Consider the following 26710-nt stretch of genomic DNA (forward strand, 5'->3'; position numbering starts at 1 on the left):
TAGTTTAGAGAACAAAATATCCTCATAAATGTCAGAAGAAGCGAGTGTTTCAACAAATAAGTTTGCAGGTCTTCATGCCGACAATGAACTATTCAGATACGCCATGTTTCATTTTTCAAGGATAAAAAACGAGCCAGACATGCATTGTAATTTTCAAAACACATTTTACAGAGTAGTATTTTATCAACATATTTTCTATATAAAAGATGTATTTTCAATTTTCCTGAATGTCAGTTGAATGAATGACTGACACCCTATATTAACCCATTGAACGTGGGCTACATCTTCTCCCTCACCGCCACGTTTTCATTTGCGAGAAATTAAATATGGCGTCTAGTCGAATAAGGTCCATAACGAGGAGTTCGTATTGCAGCTGTGTTTGAAAGCTCGGGTATTTTAGTCGCTGCAGATTCAGAATAGGGTTCTGCTTGCCTGCGCATCCACTATCTGTTAATTGAGGCGAGGGAGAGAGCAGTTACTAGACCTGTCAGTGTTAATCAAGCCTCATCTCTTAACACAAGCCGCGCTTTGCAACGAGCTGAAGATTAATATTCCGACCGAAACAGATGATAAATCATTTGTACATAATTAGCGCTAGGCAAGGTTATAGCTGACACGAATTTTTATCTTAATTACGGGGGAAATTTGTTCCATTAATTTAATTTGTCGCGCACGGACGCGCCCGCGCCTAACAAAGTTAATCTTACACCTGTCAGTGCGCTGCTGAGGTAGGCTGTGTCTCCAAAGCTATAGTGAGCGAATTCGCTGTCTACTGCATCCTAAACAGCATTCACCATAATATAACTTCATACGAGTCTGATGTCTGATCGAATATTTTCGATAAATCAGGTTATGCGGCTCACAAACAGGTCTGAGCGATTCGTTTATATTGTACTCAATCGGTCCAATGTTCTCGAGTCAAAAACTCACTGAACTGAGAACCGACTCGTAATGAGCCGATAACCGAGTGAACTCATAGTAAAAACATAACATTAAAACATGTATAGGCTACTGAAAAATGACGAATGTAGCCTACATAACGATTTAAAACAGGTTTTATATTTTGTATCAGGCTATTTTAACAATAACCTAATATCAACAACCACACGAAACAGAGTTGATTTTAATAAATAGCATTTTACTAAAACGTAAAGAAAAAACATTTTTCAACCAAGATAATGGATTATTCTTTAGTGTAAATTATGCATATTATATCAGGGTCTAATCATTTGGTTCTTAATCATGACTACTAAAAAAACTAAACTAAACATGCACATATGCAATAGCTGCAACTAAACGCCCATATTAACACATAAAATGCAATTTTAAAACACAGTATCTTCTACATGAGGCTTAGAAAGTTTCAGCATGTCACTCAGAAATGTCAATTAGCCTAGCCTACGCTACGCAATGACGTACAATAATAGTTGAACAGTTTCTTTGAAATGAACTGTTCGAAAGAACCGATTCGCGGAAATGAGTTGTTGACTTTCCATGACTTCCCATCCATGGCTGCCTGCAGAGTCAAATTAAGTTTTTGTGTTGTCATCAAATACTCTACCAAGAATTTCAAATAACGTTGAAAACCAACGCATCGACATTCCTTCTCTAATCTCCTAAACTCTAGATCAGTGGATCCAGTAAAGGATTATCGCATTCAGACCGAAGCAGTGATGCAATTAGCAATAATTGAATAAAAACTCTTAAAAGCATTTCCATCGCTTGAATAAGCCTTGAATTCCTCTCAATCTGTGCTTAAGTCTGTTTATAAAGTCTGATAAAATATTCGATATTTCAATTAAAAACAAATGAAGCACTTGACTTGACATTAAGGCAATCGCCTAAGGTGAAACAAGACCTACCTCAGAAGACTTCTGCAAATGTGAAACGTCGACCAAACTGTGGGGCAATACTGCCCTCTGTAGGACTTACATTTGTAGTTCACGTTTGTCTTCACTTTGTAGACTACAAGTGTAAGTTTCATTATGACTTTATAGTTGCATCAGATTTTGAAGCTAATTAAATAGCTGTTTTGCGAAAACAGATGCTCGTCGTCCATTTTTTTTATTTAGTAGAACTGATTCATACGTAGTGTTTTGTCCAACACACCTGCAGTGTTTTGGCGCCCTCTCCTGGTCAATGTTTCTGTCGAAATAAGACACTCGAGCGTAATTTGACTTCTCAACGTTCAATTTAATAGGAAGGTATATTACCATATAAATCTTCCAAATACAAGTTCAACTGAAAAAAAAAAAATGCCTTTATGAAAAATTGCAATACAGATTTAGTACAAACATGAAATAATGGAAAAAATAAACACTTTTTCAGTATTCAAAAGCTATGTCCACTCAAATATAAACAAAGCAGCTTATATTATGAATTCTATGTAGTATATTAACACTTTATCATTTTGAAAACGATAAATGATAGGCCTATAGTATATATATGCTATGCAACTTTTGAGTTAGTGAGCTTAAAGGGTTAGTTCACCCAAAAATGAAAATTCTGTCATTATTTACTCACCCGCATGTCGTTCCAAACCTGTAAGGCTTTCGTTCATCTTCGGAACACAAATTAAGATCTTTTTTATGTAAGAGATTTCTGTCCTTATACAGCTACCCAACTACCACTTTGATGCTTCAAAAAGTTCATAAAGAGATTAAAACTAATCCATATGAATTGAGCGGTTTAGTCAAAACATTTTTTGAAGAGACTCGATCACTTTATATGATTAATACATTGAATTTAGGCTTTTATTCACATATAAATATTGATCAGCAAACATAAACAGAAGCTCAACCAAACCTGCTTGGCGTGAGAACAAACCTCTTGCTGAAGCTCAAACATGATGCATAACACGAGAATGAACCTTATTGGTTCTTACATGTCAAGCAAACATGCTTGAGCGTCCATTTTTGAGAGATGATGAATAAAATATGTGATAATAATATGTGAATAAAAGCCTAAATGCAATCTGTTCATCATATAATGCGATGGTGTCTCTTCAGAAAATTTTGGACTAAACCGCTCAATTATATATGAATTTGTTTTATGATCTCTTTAGGAACTTTTTGAAAGTGGTAGTTGCGTAGCTGTCAATGGAGGGACAGAAATCTCTCAGATTTAATTCAAAATATCTTCATTTGTGTTCTGAGGATGAACGGATTTTCATTTTTGGGTGAACTAATTGCCATTGTGAGTACTGCTAACATAGGAAACTGAGAATTTAAAGATACTTGGAACGCAGAAAAAGAGAGTTGCACCATGGAATGAGGGTCTTGAGATTGATTTTGTTGAGTGCAATTGTCCAGAATATATAGATATGTTCAGTCAAATTATTGTTGTTTACCAACAACTTGAAAGAGAGAACCTTTGTACCAGTAAGGATTTAATCAATCAGAAAATTGTAAATTTATGTTTCAAATCTTTTTATCAATCACGAAGGATCAGATATTTGTAAAAAGACTCAATTGTACCTTTTAGCGAGGCCATTGAAAGTTTTTTTTTTTAATTGTTTTCTTGAGCAAATTAACCATCTTAAAAAACCTACTTCTCCTGTTTCATGTCTGCCATATGTGACTATTATTTTCTTTGTACAGTATCAGCTAGATTATGTGCACAAAAACCTTCCCCTTCAATATTACTTGACAAAACCAGATTGGCTAAGAGGTAAAGACAGACAGAGGTGTCAAACTGTTGTTCTGAATGAGAAAGACTGCAGTATTGTACAGGGCTTATAGAGAGCTGTAGTCGCTGAGAGGTCCTATAGTGTGCTTGTTCTCCAGTCTCCAGTCTCGGAAAGGAGGACTCGCTGTCCTCCTCATATTTCGTTTAGGTAGAGGGTCACACTTGCAGCCTCTCTCTCAGCAGGAAGAGGCACTGATCTTCTCTGATACTTCAAGATCTGATTTGGCGACAAGAAACCGGAGCCGTCCTCCCCCCAGACGAATCAAATCCACAGCACTGTGAGAGACAGACATAGCGGAATTCAAATGTCAGGGTTAACAGACACATAATCATTGCAAAACATCATGCCTGATGAAAATGTCATGGTATATTTGATCGCTATAGGTGTAGCCTATATGGAGCCCTACAACCTCTGATAGTCTGCTCCAATGAGGCTGGTCCCATTCACTGCCAGGATTCTGTCACCAATGCAAAGTCGCCCATCTGCAGCAGCCGGTCCATCTGGAATCAGTGTCCTGATGTAGATTCCAGGAGAGTTCAGAGGGGTGTGCTGTATATACAGAGAGTGAGAAAACCGAGAACCGTTTTTTGCTTATTTTCTTAACAGAAAGTATGGAATCAAAGTGTAATGATCGGTCCCATCAGGCTATTTTAATTAAAGTTTATGATATGAATCAGAATTTTGGGTTTTTTAGTCTTTTCACCACTTTTAGCTTGCGGGCTAACGTATGATCCACAACATAATCACACGCATCTGTCCAAAAATAGTACAATGGCTAGAATCTTATCACCAACAAATGTAAGTCTTTTAGTTTGGCGGTTTTATAGTAATAATACTGAGGGATTAAAATACAAGTTCTATTCCAAAACCTTAGCTGACCGCAATATATTCTGGGACTACAATGAAGGATGTATGTTCTAAACCCGTATGAGTTTCTTTGTTCTGTTGAACACAAAAGAAGATATTTTGAAGAATGTTGGTAACCAAACGGTTTCTGGACCCCATTGCCTTCAGTAGTATATATTTTTTTTTCATACTATGGAAGTCAATGGTATATGGAAGCTTGTTTTTGCCACAGAATAAAACATTTTAAAGATAATTGCGACTTTTTATCTCACAATTATGAGTTTACATCTATAAAGTCAGAATTGCATGATATAAAGACGCAATTGCGTGTTATAAAGTCAAAGGTGAAGTAAGGAGAAATAAACTCACAATTCTGACTTTTCTCGCAATTGCGAGTTTATATGTAAAGTCTGTAAAGTCCAAGTCCAATTCGAAGGAAAAGAAAACTAACTTTTTTCCTCAGAATTACGAGTTTATATCTCACAATTCTGACTTTATAACACACAATTGCAACTTTACATCATACAATTCTGACTTTATAACTTGCATTATTGTTAGATAAAAAGTCGCAATTAATTTCTTATTTTTTATTCAGTGGCGGAAACAAGCTACCATACAATGGGGAATAGCAACTGTTTGGTTACCAATGTTCTTTGAAATATCTTGCACTCAACTGAACAAAGAAACTCACAGGTTTACAACAACATGAGGATGAGTAAATGATGACAGAATCTTCATTTTTGGGTTAACTATCCCTTTAACAGAAGCAAACACAAGATAAAAATGCATTTGTTGCAGCAACCACGGTATTTAAGAGCTTTTTATCTTGACTTGTCATTCACAGGACTCGTACCTGAGTGCTGTGCAACACAAGCGCAACGCTATGACAGGTGAGCTACCGAGCACGTTTACTTTATCAGAAAAGTAATTCACATGGAGCTATTATGTGACACAGATGTCAAAATGTATTAATTTACAAATCATGAACTAGCCTATAGTAAAAGTGTTTTAAGATTATGACATAGTATATTGTAAAAGGAACCGAGTGAAAACAAGGCTTTATTAATCTAAAATCTGCTCCTGTGGTGATAATTTGTGTGAAAAGGAATATAAAAGTTGTGGCTGTTTTACATTTCAGCTGGAAACTGCAGTGAATTGAGCCTATGTTGCAACACGCTGTCTAGGTTTTGGAACAGATGTATAGTGTTACGGTTATGGGCAAAGAACATTGACCACCAGAGTTAAAAGTCTGCATAGACTCACAAGTCCATCGATAAGTCCCATTCCCAGGCCGTACGGTCCTTTATCCAGGTCCACTACAAAGACGGAACAGATATCATCAGAGTTTGGGTCCAGATGAGAGACAGGGACAGGGAAAGGAAAACCACAACCACTCAAAGGGCCTGGAGTGGGGCAGGGACAAACAAACAAACACACACACACACACACACAAGACTCAGTGCTCATTTGACACACACACATCTACACACACAGACTCCGAAGTCGGGCCAATAAACAAAATCAATGTTCACAACGGGCAAATGCATCTGCTGCGCATGCAAACAAAGTTATTAAATGATGCAAAGAGTAAACACACGCAATACTGACAGAACTATACACACAGAACTCTGTACATATGTTTATAAGAAATAAACACATGTATTCACACATAAACTCATTCAAGTGAAATTAAAAAGTGATGTACACAAATCAGACATGATTACATCATGTCTGTTGTTGAACAACCAAAACTAATGTGCAGTCACTAACAGGCTCATTCCTACTACACAGTACATTGTGTCCTCAGTTTTCCAACTGGATAAAATATTTAAAAAATATATATCGCATTTGTTTATTCTGATCACAATATCACGATTAGGTAAACATAGAAGTGATATATTTATATAGTATGTGTGTATATATATATATATATATATATATATATGTACAAAAATATTTCTAAGAAAAAAGGTTTTGTTTAGTTTGAATCAACATATGTATATGTTATTGATTCAAACAAAACCTGCTTTCTTAGAAATATTTTTGCAGAGAAAACAGTATATCACGCATTAGCCTGGTTATAACAAATAATTTAGAATTAAGGAATGAATGGATGAAGTTAGTATTAGTAATATATTTAATGAATTCTGTGGTGTTTTGTGGTATTAGTTGTTTTGTCGCTAAACCATTCCATTCAGTTGAATAGAAATAGAAAGTACTGCATAACAGGAATGACCCAAACGACCAAATCTAGCAGAAAGAACACACACATCCACGACCCAAAAGGCGTTTTTGACTTGCCTTCAATGCCATTGCTGATGAAGCCATTGATTTTCTTGTGCTCTGGAGTAGAACGCATGCAACCATTGGACTTTGTGTGAGAGTGTGTATGTGTGTGCTCTTGTGAAGCATGCTCAGGGTAGTGGACTGAATTGGACTGTGTGTTGGAGTGTATATACGTGTGTTCCGGATAGAGGGGCGTATTAGGTGGAGTCAGTATACAGGAAGAGTCTGTCGCTTGGGTTTGGTTGGCGTAACGGATGCTGGTCCCGTTTCTGTGGTGAACGCTGTGCGGTGGCTTGTCTCGGGGTCGTTCCTCGGCTCCCGCTCCCTCTCCTCTCCCTCCGAGACCCGCGGAGGAGCCCCGCACCTCCCCCTCTCCCTCCCCACGCATCGGAGGTGCTGCATGTGAATTGGAGTGAGGCTGAGGAGGCTCACGCTGGAGAACAGAATTTTCATCATTTATTAATATCAATATTTCAAGTTGACGACCCTTAGAAAACAACAATCTCAAGGTCAAACATGTCAGTTATTCCTTTAAAGTCACCATGAAATCAAAATTGACAAGTCTTATTTTTTTATGGAATATTGCAGTATTTATGATAAATAATTTATCTGTGCACATCTTTTTTTTTCTTTTTTTTTTATGTGCCCTTTTAATCTTTATCAAAAAACTCTTCTCTTCTCTGATGACCTGTCACTCTGACACTTGAGATCGACCAATAGCAAACCACAACCATTCAATCAATTAGCCATGGACAAAATCAAGTCCCACCCTACATTTCTGTCTTGATCGAGAAGCCATTTTACTGAATATGTCGCAATAGAGAAGAAACGACTATGGCAACTTCTGTTTCATGCCAACTTTAAATAATTTACAAGCTAGTTGTTGATGTATTTATAGATGGAATGCTATGATGAGATGAAGAATACAATTTTATAAGTGTATATATTATGTTTTATTTTTACCTGAACAGTGCTATGGAGAAAGGGACTTTATATTTGTATTATTTTCAACAACAATATGTTAAAGACACAGTGGTTTCATATTTAATTTTTAACTATAGAGGGAGAATTATTCTATTTCTATAGTCCTGTAGCTCAAGTAGTAAAAATGGCAATAGGGGAGCTGCTTTGTATAAAATGTACAGTCACTACCATATAAATTAATAGAATGGCTGCCCTCTGCTGGAAACAAAAAAATACATTGGAGGAATTTTATTAACTTTTTAAACTGGGAAAGTACATTTTGGGTGATTTCAACTTGAATAAAGTCATAAAGCAATTAAACTGAAGGCAAAACAAACAAACAATAAAAATAAGCCTTGGCTAATCCTTAAACAGTGTCGCAACACCAGAAAATCTGTTGAGTTTTTTTGTAGACTGACTCACACATGGTCCGTAATTTAGCCAGCAGCTCATAATTACACAGCTAATCTTGTAATCAGATTAAGAACGAATCTCATGTCTAGAATTTAAATCTTAGTGTTGTAAGCTACAGTCTTTAAAGCTAGTTCACAAGTTGACATTTTAAGAATGACTTTGATCGAATGAAGTTGAGAAAAAGCTGAGATATATATATATTGTATTTTTACATATATTTTACCTGGGCTTCCTGCCGGTCTGTACAGCCATTAGAAGGATGGGTCTTGGTGCGAAGACCCCAAACGAAGTGACGAACGTAAAGTAGCTGGCGGTATATACTGTCCTCCACACAATCACTCTCCAGGTCCACCTTAAATCCAGCACTTGGCAGCACAATAGGAGGGTGGTTCTCAAAACTCTCCAGTAAATCAACTATTGAAAAGACACACATTCACAATGTACACTAGCATACACAAAGTCTCTGGAAATCAGATTGAGAGTAATCCCATTCATATACCTACCTGTTCTGTAGATATAGGCCTCATCTTCACTGCTGGGTTGCCAGATTGGTAGAGGACCGAGCTCAGCCATGAGCTGGTACTGTGTGAGGATTCTGTGTAGCTGGACAGGCTTCAGGGACGGGTGCTCAGCGCACAAAGCTTTCCAACTCATCTACAGACAAAAACACACACAAGAGCAGTTAATGTCCTGCAGCACGGGGATTAGTGTTGGTAATGCTACTTTGAAACTGTAGCTTGTCAAACTACACTGCAAGCTACAACAAAATGTACTATTTATTAATTTATTAAATTATTTTTACTTGTATAACCAGATAAAAAAATAATATAATCAAAACATGATACTCTAAATATGACACAAAAAAAGAAATCTATGCAACCAAATTCTAAATTCAAATAAATAAATAAGCAGGAACTTCTGCCTGGTGATTTTTTTAACATGAACACTGAATTTGACAGATTGAAACTGAAAATTATTTAAAAAGTCTATTTTTGTTTGTCTTTGAAGGGCAGCATAATAATTAACGTGCAATAACACAGATCATTACATCGACAGAGTTTTTTTTTTTCGTTTTTTTTAAATATAAATTCATGTGCCTCTGTGATCATTAATCAGAATAACTGACACCAGAGGTGTAAAGTCCAGGGGTCAGAAAGTAAAAGTCCTGCCATATGTTTATTCCACCCATGAACTCAGCCAGCTGATTTCAATAATTAGTTCTATCTCCTGGCTGAAAAACTGTGCTAATTAGCTGTGTTTGGTGATTGGTGATTACCAGCTGATTGAAACAAAATACTGAGGAGGACTTTTACTTTCTGAACCTGGACTTTACACCTCTGACTGACACTCAACAAACCTATGCTGCGTTCCAGTCCAAAATTGTCATGCCCTTCACTCGCTAACTTCCCTCCGTCTCGTTCACTCGGATGTACGTCATTGCCCACTACTGGCGGAAACTGCAATGGGCTGACTTGGAACGTCCTAAGCCCTTGATCACTTGGAATCAGCAATGGAGTTGATTTAGTATTTACTTTTTTTTTTCCTTTAAGAATTTGTTTAATGAAGCATCCAAATGTTTATAGGTGTGTTTGGGTTGTTTTAAATTAAAAAAATTATAAATAATATATCATAGAGTTGTCTGTTGTGGTGGTGATTAGACAAGATATGTGGTGACGTCACAATCGTACTGCATTGTGGAACATATAGGTGCCTGAAGTGTACCTATGAAGTAGACTCGCTCCCTCGGTCAAAATCGAGGGAACGAGGGTCTGTCCATATAAACTTCCCTCGTCCACTTCACAAAGTGGAACGCACTTCAAAATGGCGGCAGGGATTCCCCCGAGGGGAAGTGCTTAGGGAAGAAAGTGGACTGGAACGCAGCCCTAGCCAGTTCAGATATTTCATGTGTTCTAGCTCAAACACACCTGGTGCAACTAATGGTGCGTTCCAGGCAACCTGTAACCCGTGTTTTTCCAACCTTACACCCGTGAAAGTGCACTGGAACGGCAGTCAAACCCGTGACTTCCCACCCGTGAACTCGTACTAGATCGATGTACTCCCAGTTACGAGCTCTGACATCACATAGCCCGCGAAACCATACAAAACAACAATGGCAGCCCCTACGGATGCAGTGTTTCTGCAGGCGGTACACGGCGAGAATACACTTTAGGACAATATAACGTTGCAGTCAAATTAATAATAATATAATATTAATAAATAAACAAGGAGTAAGCACCTTTGGCGACAGAAATTATTACAAATGCGCATAAGCCCCGTAAGGTCCGCCATGCTGGTTTGTTTACATCTAGCTACCACAATTCCTTGCACTCAGGTAGTTTGGCGTGACTGGCCTGGAACGCTACAAAGTCGTGAGTCGTGGTTTGAAGTCGTGATTTACGTGCTCAAAAACCTGCCTGGAACGCAGCATAATGAAGCCCTTGATAAGTTGAATCAGGTGTGCTTGAGACAACACCTGTTTTGCAGATTTGTGCTGTTGTGAGGGATTCTATTCAGGAGGTTGAATAATTTTGAGACTGTGTAAGTCATTAAAAGTTGAATTTTCAGTTAAATTTGGGGAAACCACTTGAAACATTTGTTGTGTTGCACTATTTCAATTACTTTTGTTTGATTTGTTCATTGCAAACAGCTGAAAGTCTGTAAATTTTGCCAATAAACCTGATTTGCAATGGGGGTTGAATAATTTCAAATACAACTGTACATTACAATAGAGAAGAAAAGACTCACATTCCCTATTTTTTTTGCCGACTTATGCGTTTCATGCCGATGTACACAAAACCTGTGTAAACAACATCCCAACACACCTAGCTTCGCTGCATTACCTGTGAGAGCTGTTGTGGTGTTGTGGCCAGGATGCTCACAGCACTACAGAACTTGGCAAAGAATTTCTGTGCAAGATGATTATGTCCCACCCCTTTAGCCCAGTCCAGTAGCATCTTCACACTAGCCTGGATCTGCAGGACCCGAGAACGCTGAAACCAGCCACGTGCAGGGCCTAAGAACATACAATCACAACAAACCCTTTTTCAGAATCATAATATAGCATATTGTAATACTTGTAATAAGACTGTGATTAATTATTGTCCCTAATTAAAATGAAGAGTTTACTGCAGTACTTCAAGTCAAAACCACTCTTCACACTTTGTGTGAGTCTATGTGCATGTTTGTGTGTAAGACCAGCTCTTATCCTCTGTCTGTTACATAAAGAGGATTATGGGTGTCTGAAGAAATAATCTTCACCTGCCCATGAGTAATGCGCACATGTACACGCAGAAATTACATTTGTCTCGTGCGGCCCTTTAAAAGAGAAAACTGATGGTAGTTTTATGTATAGTATTATAATAGATATATTACATTTAAATATGAACTCCCGTCCAAACGTTTGGGGTCAGTAAGATTATTTTTTGTAAGAAATGTATACACTTACACAGCAAGGATGCATTAAATTGATCAAAAGAGACAGAAAATACATTTATACTGTTTATACTGTTTTCCATTTCAAATAAATGCTGTTCTTTTAAATTTTATATTCATCAGAGAATCCTGAAAAAAAATGCATCAGTTTCTATAAAAATATTAAGCAGCACAAATGTTTTTAACATTGATAATAATAAGAAATGTTTCTTGAGCATCAAATCAGCATATTAGAATGATTTCTGAAGGATCATGTGACACTGAAGACTGGAGTAATGATGCTGAAAATTCATCTTTGATCACAGGAATAAATTACATTTTACAATATATTAAAATAGAAAAGTTATTTTAAATTGTTATATTTCACTATATTCCTGTTTTACTGTTTGCCATGAAGAGCATAACATACTTATTAAAAAACATTTCAAAATATAACTAACCCCAAACTTCTGAATGGTAGTATACTTTCATAATAATAATTTCTGCATGAATATGCTGCTTTTTCTTTAAGCTATTTTTAAAATCTTCCCTAATACATAAATCAGTAATTGAATTACATTGAATAAACTTCAAATTAGGCAAGTTTTTCACTGAAAAATGACTTAAAAGCTATCTTACACCTTTAGTGGACTTGGAATATATATTTTTCTTTTTTTCTTCTACCTGCAATTGCTGACACGCTAACTGTGTCATGTTGTTGCCATAGCAGCAGTGGCTGCTTAATGAAAATATATCAAAGGGGGTGTGTGTGTGTGTGTGTGTGTGTGTGTGTCTCACCTTTATCAATGAGTTGATTGAAGAGTGAGACATTGGTGAAGAAGAAGAGGTAGGCGAACATTTGACTCTGAATCTCTGCATGAACCTGGTACTGCTGCAGCAGGTCTGATGTAGTCTGAAACACACTCACCACCCTGCGAACCGCCTCTGGCATCACACACACAGCACACACACACACTCCAACAGCCCGCCGGCACTGCTCTGATGAAGACTCTGTCCCAAACGGGTTACAGTCCAACAGGCCAGGCAACACAACGTACAAAGTCTGAAATGTAAACAACAGGCATTTGTTAAGACATGGATAACCAGACACCAACAAATATACATTAATTATAGGGCTATCAATTTAATGAATTAATTTAGTGATATTATTTTAAAAGTGTCACTAATATTATTTTAAAAGTGTCACTAATGAAGGACTGTTTCCTCTTTTGTGTTGCCATAAGTGTAGTCCTTTTCCTGCGGCTCTAGGGTCATTACTCATAGTCACATGGCAATTATGACTTAGCTGATTGGCTCAAAAATGCAAAATGAAGCACCTGAGATGTCGCAAAACTACATGACATCTTGTATGAAAATAATCACTGACAAACTTGTCAATAAGTTGGGATAGGTACGAATGTTTTTACGTTTTGCTAATCTTATGCTTACCTAGGCTGCATTTGTTTGATCAAAAACACATTTTTAAAATATTTTAAAATGTAATTTATTCTTGTGATGCCAAAGCAGAATTTTCAGCATTATTACTCCAGTCTTTAGTGTTACATGATCCTTCAGAAATCTAATATGCTGATTAGCCGCTATATTGAAAGCTGTTGTGCTGCTTAATATTTTTGTGGCAACTGTGATCATTTGTTTTGTTTGTTTTTTAGGATTCTGTAAAGAATAGAAAGTTCAAAAGAACAGCATTTATTTGAAATAGAAAGAGGTAGAGGAGAGGAAGACCTACAATACGAACAAGAAGCCACACACACAATAAATAATTCATTCCCAGCAGCCCTGGTAACATCTTAGAAGGGTGGCGCCACACATATAACGTAATACTACCCTTTACCTTAGTGATGTAGTAGACACACTGCTGAAAGGTGTACATGATCACTTCCTCCAGTATGGTCATAGCCTCTTCATTTGCTGATATTGTTGCTGAGAGGAGAGATTCTTTAGATCCTGCTGCAATTAGAAACAGAGAAAAAAAAAATACAATTAGACCAAATGCATTGCATTTAACATTTGATGTGTCTTTTATAACCTCTAATCCTCCTGTCTAGTTAATCTTGTTTTTAATTTTGTCTATATTGGGCCCCATAGACCCAATCCATAATGGGCATTGCAGCTTTGCAAGTCTAGTCTAAAAACAATTGAGAAGGACTTTTCACACTGCATTTAACCCCCGGGTTACCGTCGTTTTAAACCCCGCTTTTAATGTCGGGTGGAGGAACGTTTCACACTTAGCACTGCTTTTTACTCAAGGATATGAAACCCTGCTCCTGAGCTTTGTACAGTGTGCAACAATGTGGTGTTAGAATGTTATGACTAGATACTTTGCAACTGACAACCAATCACGTGCCTCATATTCACGTGCTTTGGACAGTCACGGAGATGTATAAACAGTCGTTTTAGCATTTGATGAGGAAAAATGTCAAATGCAGATGGAAAACGCGTCAGTTACAGTGAAGAGACCGTTTCATTCTTACTTTTATAGTCCGAAAAGTCAGGAAAATCTGATAATAGGCAATGCATGAGGACACGCAATGCTAGAGTTTTTTTTTTTTTTTACAGGTTGCGCACTGCGCTTGTCCAATCAATGACACTGACATTGCAAATATGCTTTCCTGAAGCTCAAACAGTAGAGCGTTGCCGCTTGCACCGTCAAGGGCATAGGTTTGATTCCCAGGGAAAGCAAGAACTGATAAGAATGATAATGTGTACTTTGAAATGCAATGTAAGTCGAAGCATCTGCCAAATGCATAAATGTAAGAACATTCATCAAGGCTTTATGAATGTACAGTGTGAAATGGCAGTTTATAAATACACAGGATTAAAGGCAGGTTAAATGATTTGTTCCAGATTTTTTTTTTTTGTTATGCTGGTTGAATGTCTCATCACATCCTGATAGCAATCACTAAGTTAAGTGGTATAAAGGTATTTATATGTATATCGTCTGTGAAAGGCGTAGGACCATAAAATGTTCGTCCAATCATTGCATTCGGTCCAAATGCAATGATACGATGTCCTACCTGCCTGTCAACTTATGTATTTCCATACATCCGTGCACCTGCTCACGCAGACATCACACGTCATCAGAGTGTTTCATGCTATGCAGAGTTAGACAGACGTCAGTCAATGAGCAGCGCAAACGAAACAGCAGCCACCTTTTACAGTTACTCCTGATCCAAAACAACGAGCTTATGTTGCGTTCACGCCATAACTACTGTAATTAGGAATGGAAAAGGTTTCCATACCGTGACATTATATTCGGAGTGGTTTGTGACTCGAAGGCATGCGTTTCAATGGCAACACTATCAATGCGGAAATTAAACTGCAGCAGTCAGGTGGTACAGGTCAGAGTTCTTTAAGTTGTTCATGTTCATTATTATTGTAATGTTATGTGCTTTGAGACATGAGGTAGTTTCACGCCGTCTCTCATGACGCTTTTGTTTGCTCCCTGCTGTACGTGTTCATGTGTTTTGGAGGAGACGTGGCTTTGGAGATACTCTGAAGGGAGGATGGGATCTTATGCTTTGAAAAATAGCTCGCTATTGCTAGCCTCTCCAAAAATTGCCTACCCTACCTTTAATTGTTAATCCTGGGTAAAGTATGAGCAGTGTGAAACGTAAAGCACAAGAAAACCCAGGATTCCGTTCACCCTGGCTTTAGAAACTATTTTAAGTGGAAAAAGCCTTGAGCATTTCATACCTTTATCGTCCATGAGTTCAATGGTCTGCATGTATGCAGGGGACTTCTGCTGGATAAAATACAGTATTTCTATGGCATTGGACATCCAGAAGAAAATGAATTGGAGATCAGGTACTAGGTCTGAGATGCTGAGCAGAGACAGGGAGGCAGGATCTTGACTGTATAACCATACAAAAACACACACATTCAATGGTTTGACTCAGTAGCAATGCTTTCAGAATTGGTGATAGCCTATTCAGCGCCAAGTGACCTTAGAGTGTCACACATTCAAAGTGCACGCATGTGCGTATTATAAGGGGGAACATGATACTCACTGCTGAGCTTGCTTCTGTGCCAACTCCTTTGTCTTCTCCTGCGAGACACAGACACGGATGGCAATTAATGTCATCAAATTTTGAATAGCTGCATGTGGGAGGTATAATACATTGGAGTCATTTTTTTTTCAACCTTTCCTTTCTTGGTCTTTTCTTTGGCTGGTTAATATTGGGGCTGATGGTTGACCTTCTAAAATTGGATTTGAATAATGAATGAGTTTAAAGACGGTCATTAAATGCATGGTTTCATGGGGGCAAGATTAAAGGGACATTCACAAATGTCTGTAGTGTTTAAATCAACAAAGGAAAATGCATTTGTCAACAAAGACAAAAGGCCATGCGAGGTGAATACAGTACTGACCCTCAGAGCAGAAAATCAATCAATGGGTCTTCTGGGACTGATCCTCTTCATGCAAATGCTATTGCTATGCATTTTGTATAAAAGAAACACGCTTGCACTTGGACATTGTGAACATGCAGAAAACTCTTTCATTTCTTATGTGCAAAATTGTAAAACAAGTAATTTTTCCGATGGAGACAAAACTTGCCGTGCTTGCCATTCCATCATTTTCTTCACCCATACTGAAACACAATCAGTCTCAGTGACAGTGGGAGGAGCCCGAGGAATTGTGGGAAATGTAGTTTGATGGGTGACAGACAATTGAGTGGGCCAAGTAAGTATGCATAAACCAGGGTATCTGCTGCATGAAATTAAAAGTTTTAAACAAGACTTTTCTTAAAGGTAAAGTGTGTAATTCCCTAAAAGCTAAAATCAAATGTTTTAAATACTACAAGTGAATTTAGAAATCAAAACATTCAAATGTACAGTGAAAATGTTACATTTAACATTATTATTCAATTTAATTATTTAATTATTAGAGTTTTTAAAGATACATTTTAAGTGAGCATTAGATGATAGCAAAGGTAATCTAAATGTAAAAATAGGGGAAATATGCATGCACAATTAAATATGCAATATTGGCCGATAAATATCCAATACTGACAGATATTGATTAATTAAATATCCAATATGGCACCAATATATTGCACATCCCAACTTTGTAGGAAAATAAATTGGGATAGAAGTATTTGAACATGGAAAAAATAGCATATTTCAGCTTTAAACACATCTAAAATGTTGATTTGAGTACTAACCCATGCGATGGTTTGAATCCTCTTGGAAATTTTCAGCAATAGTTTACCAAAGCTGCCAGGTGGAAATGTATTAGCTGAGTGCTTGATGCATAGACAAAGCAAATATGCTGGTGTCAGCTTGTGGTCATCCCCGCTCGGCTCAATAAGTGTCAGCACCCGGTTCACCAGCGCATCCTCGTGAGCCCGCTCAAATTCCAACGCGAGCTTTCTCTTCTGTGCACCACGCGCTGGAGCCTTAGAGCTGCGCCGAGACGCCACTGGTTCATGTAATACGGCACCACACATACGACATGCCTCTCCTTTCTCAGGCACACCCCCCGACTCGCTATCGCAAAGTCGTGCCAGCGCCCGAAGTCGAGTGAGAGTTGGGGCAGGAAGTGGTTTCGCACTCAGTGGGTCTTTGTACAGGAATATGTAATGAGCACCAAAGGACAGCAAATCCCCATGACGTAGCGGAGTGGCCCGCTCAATACGCATGAAGTTAACCAGAACATTGCCATGGGCGACAGGTTCTAGAAGTAACCGCTGGTCCGAGGAAGAACGCCGTTGCACAGCACGACGTATTCGGCAGTGAAGTGGAAGCACATCCGGAGACGACAGGCAGATATTTGGCCGTGCTGATGCTGTTTCCTGACCAACTGTGTGTTGCTCTCGATTCAACAGGTAAACCAGGCAATCCTGACAAACAAAAGCAAATCAAACAATAAACACAACTCCAGACAGGAGTAATAAAAAAATGACCTCAAGAAAGTTCCTTTTTTTTTTATTAAATTATTTATTATTATATAATGTTTTCACTTATGTTTTCATTTCATTATTTCATTAATTATTCCATCATGTTATATGTACCATTGAAAAGTTTGGTCAAGATTTTTTTATGTTTTTGAAAGATGTGTCTTCTGCTCATCAAGGCTGCAGGTATTTGAAAAACTGAAAAACTGATTTCAACAGTAAAAACTGTAATATTGTAAAATATTATTACAATTTAGAATAACTATTTTCTAACTGAATATAATGTAAAATGCAATTTATTTCTGTAATGGCAAAATTGAAATTTCAGCATCATTCCTTCAGTCTTCAGTGTCACATGATCCATCAGACATCATTCTAATATGCTAATTTGGTGCAGAAGAAACATTTCTTATTATCATCAATGTTGAAAACATTTGAGCTGCTTCATATTTTTGTGAAAACGGTGATTCTTTTAATATTTTTTTCCTGATGAAATCTTTTGTAATGTTATAAATGTATTTACTGTCAATTTTGATCTGTTTAATGCATCCTTGCTGACTAGAAGAATTCATTCCTTAAAAAAAAATGATTGACCCCAAACTTTTGAATAGAATATACATTTTACAAAGGACATTTTGCTTACCTGTTGGTTGTACCCTTGAAGGAGCAGCAAGTGTGGTGATTGGTAGAGAGAGTGTTTAACTCCGCCACCATCTCGTTCTTTACGGATCTCAGTGTCTCGTGCAGAGCGTGTTCTGATTGGCCCTGGGAGGGTGGAGTAGTACCGTTTAGGTTCCTCACCAGGCAGTCCCACCAAGTTAAGGCTGGTTTCACTGAGGCTGCGGCAAAATGAGGAGCCGTGCTGGAGTGTCATTGTTCCTTTAGCACGGTTTCTTTGCAGCTTCCTTGCTTGAGCATTGATATCTGCCGTAGAGAGAAAACCACTTAGGTAATTGTCATACATTGTCCTTAGCCACAAAACTAACCTTATGTGGTTTAAATGAACAGATAGGTTTAGCAAAATAAATGGACTCAAAATTGCTAAAAAAAAATCATATAACTAGAAATTTCATAAAAGACGTTTAACCTTAATTTGTGCTGTCAGAGGGTTGCAGTGATCTTAAATCATGATACAGCCAAAATGAAAACACACAAGTAGACTTTATTTCAGGCATTAAAAGACAACAGTGGATATGGTGGTGAAATGCAAAGCATAACTAAGAGTCTATTTCGGTTTTATGCCATGCTTAGTAACCTCAATTTAAGTTCAAACAAAGCAACTTAAGTCATAACGATTCATTTTAAGGTACTTTGGTGTTTTTTTTGTAGGTTTTTTTTTTCAAGCTCAACTGCCCGCATCCCCATTCACTGTATGGAAAAGAACAGAGCAAACATATTGCATAAACTTCTTAATTTGTGTTTCAAGGAAGAAAATAAAGTTTAGAGGCATGATAAAATAAAGGTAATATTCTTGTGGGATGAGGGATAAATGGGGTAGTACATGGGCATAGGAAGTCAACACTTGACGGGTGCATGGAGGAATACAGTAAATTATGGGTCTGCAAAATAATGGTACTGTATATGGAGGTGGGGCTGGTGGTTGACACCATACCTGAGGACAGTCCCCACCTTTTACAATAGTTGTACAGGGCTGTATCAAACGCCAGCCCCGGGGGGAGCTCCGATGGCATCTACCATGCCCGCTTCTACTCAAGGTTGAAGATAGCACAGGGGAGTTTGTGTGGGTCCCTGGGCATGGGTAAACACCACAACAAATATAAATCACCAACAAAACCATAAAAATACACACATAATTATATTAACTCACTCACTCAAGAAAGTTGTTCAAGCAAATCATGCCATTATCCACCATCTAAATGTTCCTGTGATGCATAGAAGCATAGATGTAGAATATGAGCCCCATTATCCTTTTTTGGATATTACCTTTCATGTAGTGTGTAATATAGCTGTTTGTGAATGTAAAAGGTCTGCAAAGTTTCATAGATCAGAGTGCAGGATAAATGAATGCATGAAATAATGTCTACCAAAAGAAATAACAATTCTGAATTGCCTGAAACGAGTCGTCAGTAATTCCAGTCTTACTTCCTGCGCAAACCTCAAAATTGCATAATGCCAGCCTATGGTCTTCATTGGTCTATCCACTTCATTCCATTGGCTACCAGCGAACAACATAGACTTTGACCCACCCTCAAATACTGTAGTTGTAGCTGAGGCCTGGAAGAGTTTGATTAGTGTTGTCGACATGCACATCCAAAGCCTCATCCTTTGGGCTTGAATTGACACGGTAAAACCAACGCCATCATTACTGTTATCACTGTGCATCAAGAGCTGAGGAAGCCTCCAAAATTCAGATATGGTAATGGCTATTTCATTTCTGACACACACTGTAAGCACCAGACCAATCACAACAGACTGGGCAATCTGACCAAACAGAGCAGAGTAGGCTCTCAGAAAGGAGGGCTTCAGGGAGACTGAATCCTCTATCGAACCGTTTCACAGACTGTAACGAAAAAAAAAAACAATTCTGCAATGTATATCACTCTAAAAAATGCTGGGTTGTTTTAACCCAATGTTGGGTCAAATATGGACTAACCCAACGTTGGGTTAAAAATGCAATTTAAAAATGGACAAACCCAGCCGTTGGGTTACATTTTTAATGTAACCAATGCAATTTGTCCATTTTTTTATTGCATTTTTGTCCATTTTTGATTTTGTCCAAAATGCAATTTGTCCATTTTTAAACTGCATTTTTTAACCCAACGTTGGGTTAGTCCATATTTGACCCAACATTGGGTTAAAACAACCCAGCATTTTTTAGAGAAAATTTAAGTGTTTTTGACTTTGGATGCATGCAAACCTATTGTAGGAGACTTCCAAAACAAAATTAGCAACCTTCAGAATAGCATAAAAGGGACACTTTAACTAGCATTTCATGTGGTTTTGGTTGTATAATATATTCTAAAATGATCTTTGCAGGTTATTCAAGAAACTGCTGATATAGGATTGAACTGGGAGGGAGTTAAATGTAAATGCAGTTCTACAATATTCTGACACTGTGCTCATGCAGACATAACTGCCAATTCCAAACCTGTCATAAAACGTGCATGTGTTGGTAAATACCTAGACACTATCCATGAAGCCCCCAAGTAGCATCTGTCACTGAGTCATATGTGTGAGTGCAGATGGTGGTGTTGACTTGCAAATGTACTCCCCCTACCCTTCTTCACCTTTACTCATCCATGACCTTCCTAAACCCTTGATCTATGTGCCTCCTTCTTCTTAAACATCACTGCGTTTTTGATTGACTGTGAAAAGCACTAGACGCATGCATTTTTGAGAACAGTCCCAATGTAAGCATCTCTTCTAATGAAGAAACGGCAGGATGCTAAGCCAAGTTTAAGAAGACCACTTTGAACAAGCTTAAGGACTAAGATCCTCTGATAAGCCTGCAACATTTTCATTAATTAAAATGCAATCACACGTAGACAAGAACTACAACAATTGTGCATATACAATTATGCACTTAATAGCACTGTAGCAAGCTCACAGAAAAAAATCCCAAGATTCCATAATGCATTACTTGAGAATATGATTTTTCCAATAAGGCAGATTAACTGGAACTTCTAGTTACACAATCCAGACTACTGTAGTTTTAAAGCTAAGTGGGTGTAGAGTTTAGCAGTAAAGCAACACATATAAGCACATGTCTATTTTGCAATCTAAATAAAGACATTTGTATTTAAATTTAATTATAAAAAGTACTAAATAATATGTTTTGCATTTTAGAATAAAAAAGCTTTTCCCCAAAGAACATCCCCAAAGGATTAACGCACTTCTGGGGATAATTTTCCCCCAAATACATCTACACTTAGAATCCAATACACGCATACATTCTTTCTATCCCACCAGGAAGAAAAGCAGTTCTACCTGAGGATAAATTATCCTGAGTAATGTGCCTGCTGTGCTGATATTGATTTAACTTCCACCCTGTGTTTTGGCTCAATGGCCACCTTGTTGAATTTGTAATTTAGTACAACAGCATTCAGGCACAAACAGAAAGAGAGGGACAGTGAGGGAAAGATGTTATGACTAGTCTGCAATAAAATAGCACAAATAAAATAGTGAAACTGAGACCTCAATTCAACTACTGGAGGCCGGCCATACTACGGCAGATCCAGTCGTGCATTTATCTCTGGCACTTGCTCTGACATCTGCGTGTCGGCATTAGCAAACCTGAGCAGCCCTTAATGACAAAGGACAATGACGATCTAGTGCCAGTTATCACAACATCTATACCACAGTGTTGATAGGAGTGATACGTTCAGCACAACTTTTATCTTCAGATAGCACTTAAAAGGAGTGATGTGATAACTGATTTTAAGCTTCTGTTTCGCAAAAATGGGCAAACAAATGTTTCAAAACAAGAAAGGCAATATTTCATTTTTGTTTTAATCTTAACAATTGCTACGTTCAAAATCGCATACTGTATGGTAGGTACTACAACCGGTTTGAAACTAGTGCACTATATAATGTGAATGTGTGTGGTATGAATGAAATTCGAACGTACTACATTCACCATGTTGTCAGTGTCATGTGACCTACGGCAGCAGTTGTGTCGCTCCACTGCCGTTCACAAATCCTCTCCTGTGGCCTCTTGGGATAAAGTGTCCACTGGATGCACACTACCAAATCTCTCTGGATAGTTGTCATTGGAGTACTTTTCCCCTACTGTTTTATGAATACTAAATTAACCCTCATACTTGAAAATAATGGGTGCTTCTCAATACTCAAATTGATGCTTCCTTGTTTCTTCGCTCCTACGTCCTCAAGCCCATGACCCAGAAACCAATCGAACTCAGCCAACTTAGAGGACATCTCAATTCTTTAATTGCACCGTGAGGAGGCGAGGAACGAGGAGCAAGGAAGCTTCCTGAGGAGTCATGAGTGAGGATACACAGGTTAAGAAATGAGAAGAGGACATCTCAATTCTTTAACTGCACCGCGAGGAGGCGAGGAACGAAGAGCAAGGAAGCTTCCTGAGGAGTCATGAGCGAGGATACACAGGTTAAGAAATGAGAAGCACATAATGACTGGAGCGATGCTCAAAGTCGGAAATCCATTCAACCCCGATCTCAGAGAGAAGTGTCAATTGACGTCATTTCAAAGATGGTGGCGACTGAAGGGCATCGTACAAAATTCAATTCGTAACGTAATATATTACGATACCTTACTTTTTGCTTTTTAGGCTGTTTTTAAAACGAATGCATGCATTTTGAGTTCACGACTTTTGTCTTTGCCAAAATTAACATAATAACACTAAATATGATGGTGCCATCTGGTGGTGTAGGAGATCAAATTTACAATTTCCCACTTCCAACATTTTCTGTAATCGGCCAAAAATATCCAACAATATTCAACAATTGAGCAGTCAAACCTGTTTGGAAGCTAACAGTTAGCTTAATACTGATCTGATCACGACAGTCATGCTGCTAATGCTGCATTCCAGCTTGGAACTATCAAATCTTGTTCTTGAAAATAATGACTGAAACAATGCTTGAAATCAGACATCTGATCAGCTCAATGCTAAAAAAAAATATTTTAAATTATATAATTATAATGTATTATATTAAAATTTGTTGTTAAAATTGTTTTATTGTTTAATTAAAATATTCATTTTGTTTTACTTTTATTTAAAAAAAAATCATTGTAAAACATCTATTATCCATATAACATAAAATTATCAGATAGTGAAATGTATTTGTCATTGTCCAGTAATTGTAAAATAAACATTTTCATTCAGATGTCTGGAAAAGGCAAATACTGAAATAAGGTAAACACTGATAAAAGATTACTTAAAGAATAGTTTACCTCAAAATGAAAATTCTGTCATCATTTACTCACCCTAAAGTTGTTTCAAACCTGTATGAATTTCTTTCTTCTGCTTAACACAAAAGAAGATATTTTGAAGAATGTCAGTAAACAGACAGTTTATGTACCCCATTGACTTCCATAGTAGGAAAAAATAAATACTATGGAAGTCAATGGGGTCCATCAACTGTTTGGTCACCGACATTCTTCAAAAATTCTTCTTTTGTGTTCAGCAGAAGAAAGAAATTCATACAGGTTTGAATCAACTTGAGGGTGAGTAAATGATGACAGAATTTTCATTTTGAAGTGAACTATTCCTTTAACAGAAGGAATAATGTGCTTTCATGCCTTCTTTTTCCCCCCCTGTTGTACAGGATTTTCCTGTTTAAATAATATGATTAGGAAATTAGGAAATAAAATCACGTGACAAGAACATCCTCTCCTGTTTCTCAATGAATGCATTTGTGCATTACCTGCAGTGACTGTATCCTTCTCTTTTGCTGCCAGTTCCTCAACCTCGGCTCTTCTCCTGAGTTCAAAGCGGCGAGAGTAACCCTCCTTTGGCTTCCAGAGGTCCTGTAAGAGAAGGGGCTTTTCGTTGTTCCCTAGCGCCCGAAGGCACTCAGTCCGCCACCGTCGGTCTGGGCCCTCAAACCGTCCAATCACATCACACAACACATAGCTACAGACCGAGGCCTTGTTTAGAGAATAGCGATCAAGCGCCTCTTTGATCAACTCTTGGGCGCTGGAACGAGGTGTGGCAAGGACGCTTTTGTAGTTAGCGCCAGCACTGATTTCATCACCAAATATCTTCAGCACACCTGGTGCAGATGATTGGGTGGAAAGCTCAGCTGGATCGTCCCGTACCTGCTCAGGTAGGTCGGTCACAGAGCGACGATCCCGATAACTCAGTGTCCGGTAAAGAACCTGCGTAAAAGTGCGACTCTGTCGCTTCAGGCGGTTCTTGGATGGCAGAGACATGCTGGCAGATGAGGAACCGTAGAACATGGTGCCGGAAAGTGCATTGGTTAAAAAAAACCTAGAACTGAGAAAACAGCAAATTGTAACAAATGGCAACAGTGCTACTATTCACAACCTTACATGTGTATATACAAATATATATATATATACACACACATACATATATATATATATAAATTCAACTCAACAATATAATACTGATTGCAATTAGAGGCACATGGAAATACAACTGGAGATACAGATGAGTTTAATATCAGAGAGACAGACAGAAATAGACAGGATGGGCAAGGCTGCATTTTTGTGTTAAGCAAACAGGGATGTTGCCAAGCTTAATGGAAACTATGAGAATAGTTCTGGACAGCTATGTTGCAATAATTTACAATATTCAATAACCCACTAAAGAACAATAGCATTTACATTACATGATTATGGGTTGATGGATGGATTAGATAGATAGATAGATAGATAGATAGATAGATAGATAGATAGATAGATAGATAGATAGATAGATAGATAGATAGAGCTGCAGCGATGAGTGTCTCCAGTGCTGCAGACATGAGAAACACCTTCTAACAGTATGTGTGTGTGTGTGTGTGTGTGTGAGAGAGAGAGAGAGAGAGAGAGAGAGACTGCATCAGCTAAAATCCCCACTACTCGGCAGTCTAACGGAGACCATCTGCTCGTGCGTGAAAATACTTCACCGTGCTCGTGAAGCCTATTCACAAACTGCATGCAGTTGACATGCTGCGTCTTATTGAAATAATCTAGAGGTCTACAGGTAGGCCTAGCTACTGTACGTACATCTAAAGTGTTCATTTGTTCCATTTTTGCATCCTATGCGCACAATTATTTAAACAAAACGTTATATGATTCTTAAAGGTACAGGGCATTAAAAGAGAATGAATAATTTAACCTTCATAAACATTTTACACTATACTGTAATGTAACTGCGCGTGCATAAGATCAGCACTTTTTAACTGGCGTATAGCCTACAATAAATAAAGTTTATCTTTGGTTCTTAAAAAGGAAAAACATCAAACACAAGGTTGCAAAATAGTTCTTACCTGTCAAGCACGTTTTATTCCCCGTGTGCTGAAGAAACGCTCATTTGAAGGCATTAATTTTAAAGAAGCGCGTCGGGCTACTGCGGGTCTCCACTTGCAACGGCGCGAGCCAACAAAGGCACCTGCTCGCGAGTCCTAATCCGCTTGTGCGTCTTAACGGGTCTCCGCCAGCCAGTCTCAGTCAGAGCTCTGATCCCTCACAAGCCGCTCGCCTGACTCCTGTTATTGACATTTGCCAGTATTTCTTCTTGTTCATATGTTAAATTAGCTCTACGGGCCGGTGGGATACAGTTTTAGGTCCGCCCAGTCACTGTCATGGAATGCGACAACGTCTACCTGTACAGTAATAGTGAGGTGTCAAACATAGATATCAATGTAGAGAAATCTATTGTTGGTATGCTCGGAATGCCTTACCTGCTGGTTTTATTTTTCGGCGCTGCTCCTGGGTAGCCGTCGGAGCTGTTTATTCCTTTCCTCTTCTTTTATTTGCCCGTCTCCACTGACTACACTATAGTCTGCTCGCTTCGGTGTCTGCATTCCCTCAGCCGACTGCAGCCGGAAACAGCCGAACCGAGAAATTGAAGCTATCTCGTATTGTTACGCTTGGACGTTTAGGCAGGGAGGTGTATGCCATGCCATAGGCTATGTGATATTTAGCGAATTAAACCGAGGCTGTATGAGATAGACATACAGTCTGTTGAATGGGTCGTAATTCAACTTTATTGTCGAATTGAAATTTAGACACGCGATAGCCACGAATTGACTGTGCCATATCCGTCAGCCTAGTTTTCATTCGCGCGAATTGAAAATGGCTTCTTATCCTGAATAAAGCCCCCTCTTAAGTGCATTTTTTTCTATGTGTTTTCATTTGTAAAACAAATTAATGTCAAAGTTGAGTTGAACTACCCTACTAGCACCTTTCTGAACTTGGGAGCACATTTTCTTTCTTTAATGAATGTACAGTACATGTACTGTGCATGCAAATGATAATAATGCTGAAATAAAAGTCCACTAGTCTAGGCAATAATTTAAAGAGGCTGCACTTTGGTTTCTTACACTTTTTTAAAAAGTGCAGTGTAATAGGCTAATGTCAAGTTAAAAGTTTTAACTTATAGTATTGAGTAACATACTAAAGTAATATAGCCTACTACAGCACATACCATGATTAATGTTGTTATTTATAACAAAAAAGCGCTCTTAAGTTCAACTAATTAATATAGGCTGCATACAAATTGCAAATAACATGAAATTAA

The 26710-nt window shown here is 38.0% G+C and overlaps 1 protein-coding gene across 4 annotated transcripts; it reads right to left on the reverse strand.

The window, feature by feature from the left end:
- Positions 1–2174: 2174 nt before the first annotated feature.
- radil (Ras association and DIL domains) lies at positions 2175–26010 on the reverse strand. 4 transcript variants are annotated; one of them, XM_084401974.1, is made up of 16 exons: positions 25872–26010; positions 25458–25793; positions 23886–24457; positions 18167–18447; positions 16792–17469; positions 15637–15674; positions 15323–15480; positions 13461–13576; positions 12407–12671; positions 11038–11210; positions 8701–8851; positions 8421–8611; positions 6836–7253; positions 5798–5850; positions 4098–4237; positions 2175–3963 (listed from the first exon to the last, which is right to left on the reverse strand). In XM_084401974.1, the coding sequence occupies exons 3-16, from the start codon at positions 24418–24420 to the stop codon at positions 3864–3866; spliced, it is 3297 nt and encodes a 1098-aa protein (XP_084258100.1). In that variant the 5' UTR covers positions 24421–24457; positions 25458–25793; positions 25872–26010; the 3' UTR covers positions 2175–3863. The 4 variants fall into 4 exon arrangements, with proteins under 4 accessions (XP_084258100.1, XP_084258098.1, XP_084258097.1 ...); XM_084401972.1 differs by lacking the exon at positions 25872–26010 and adding an exon at positions 19153–19272 and having other exon boundaries at positions 25458–25587; XM_084401971.1 differs by lacking the exon at positions 25872–26010 and adding an exon at positions 19153–19272 and having other exon boundaries at positions 2176–3963; positions 5798–5937; positions 25458–25587.
- Positions 26011–26710: the final 700 nt, after the last annotated feature.

Source organism: Rutilus rutilus (genome assembly GCF_951802725.1).
Source record: "Rutilus rutilus genome assembly, chromosome: 2".
Lineage (NCBI taxonomy): Eukaryota > Metazoa > Chordata > Actinopteri > Cypriniformes > Leuciscidae > Rutilus > Rutilus rutilus.

Bases quoted from the DNA above. Each gene is read 5' to 3' on its own strand.
- radil (XM_084401971.1), bottom strand. From the start codon at position 24,420: ATGTTCTACGGTTCCTCATCTGCCAGCATGTCTCTGCCATCCAAGAAC. The intron at 11,211-12,406 runs GTGAGACACACA...GTATGTTCTTAG, and splicing joins CAATCAACTCATTGATAAAG to GCCCTGCACGTGGCTGGTTT. The intron at 5,938-6,835 runs GCAAGTCAAAAA...GCCCCACTCCAG, and splicing joins CATCAGCAATGGCATTGAAG to GCCCTTTGAGTGGTTGTGGT.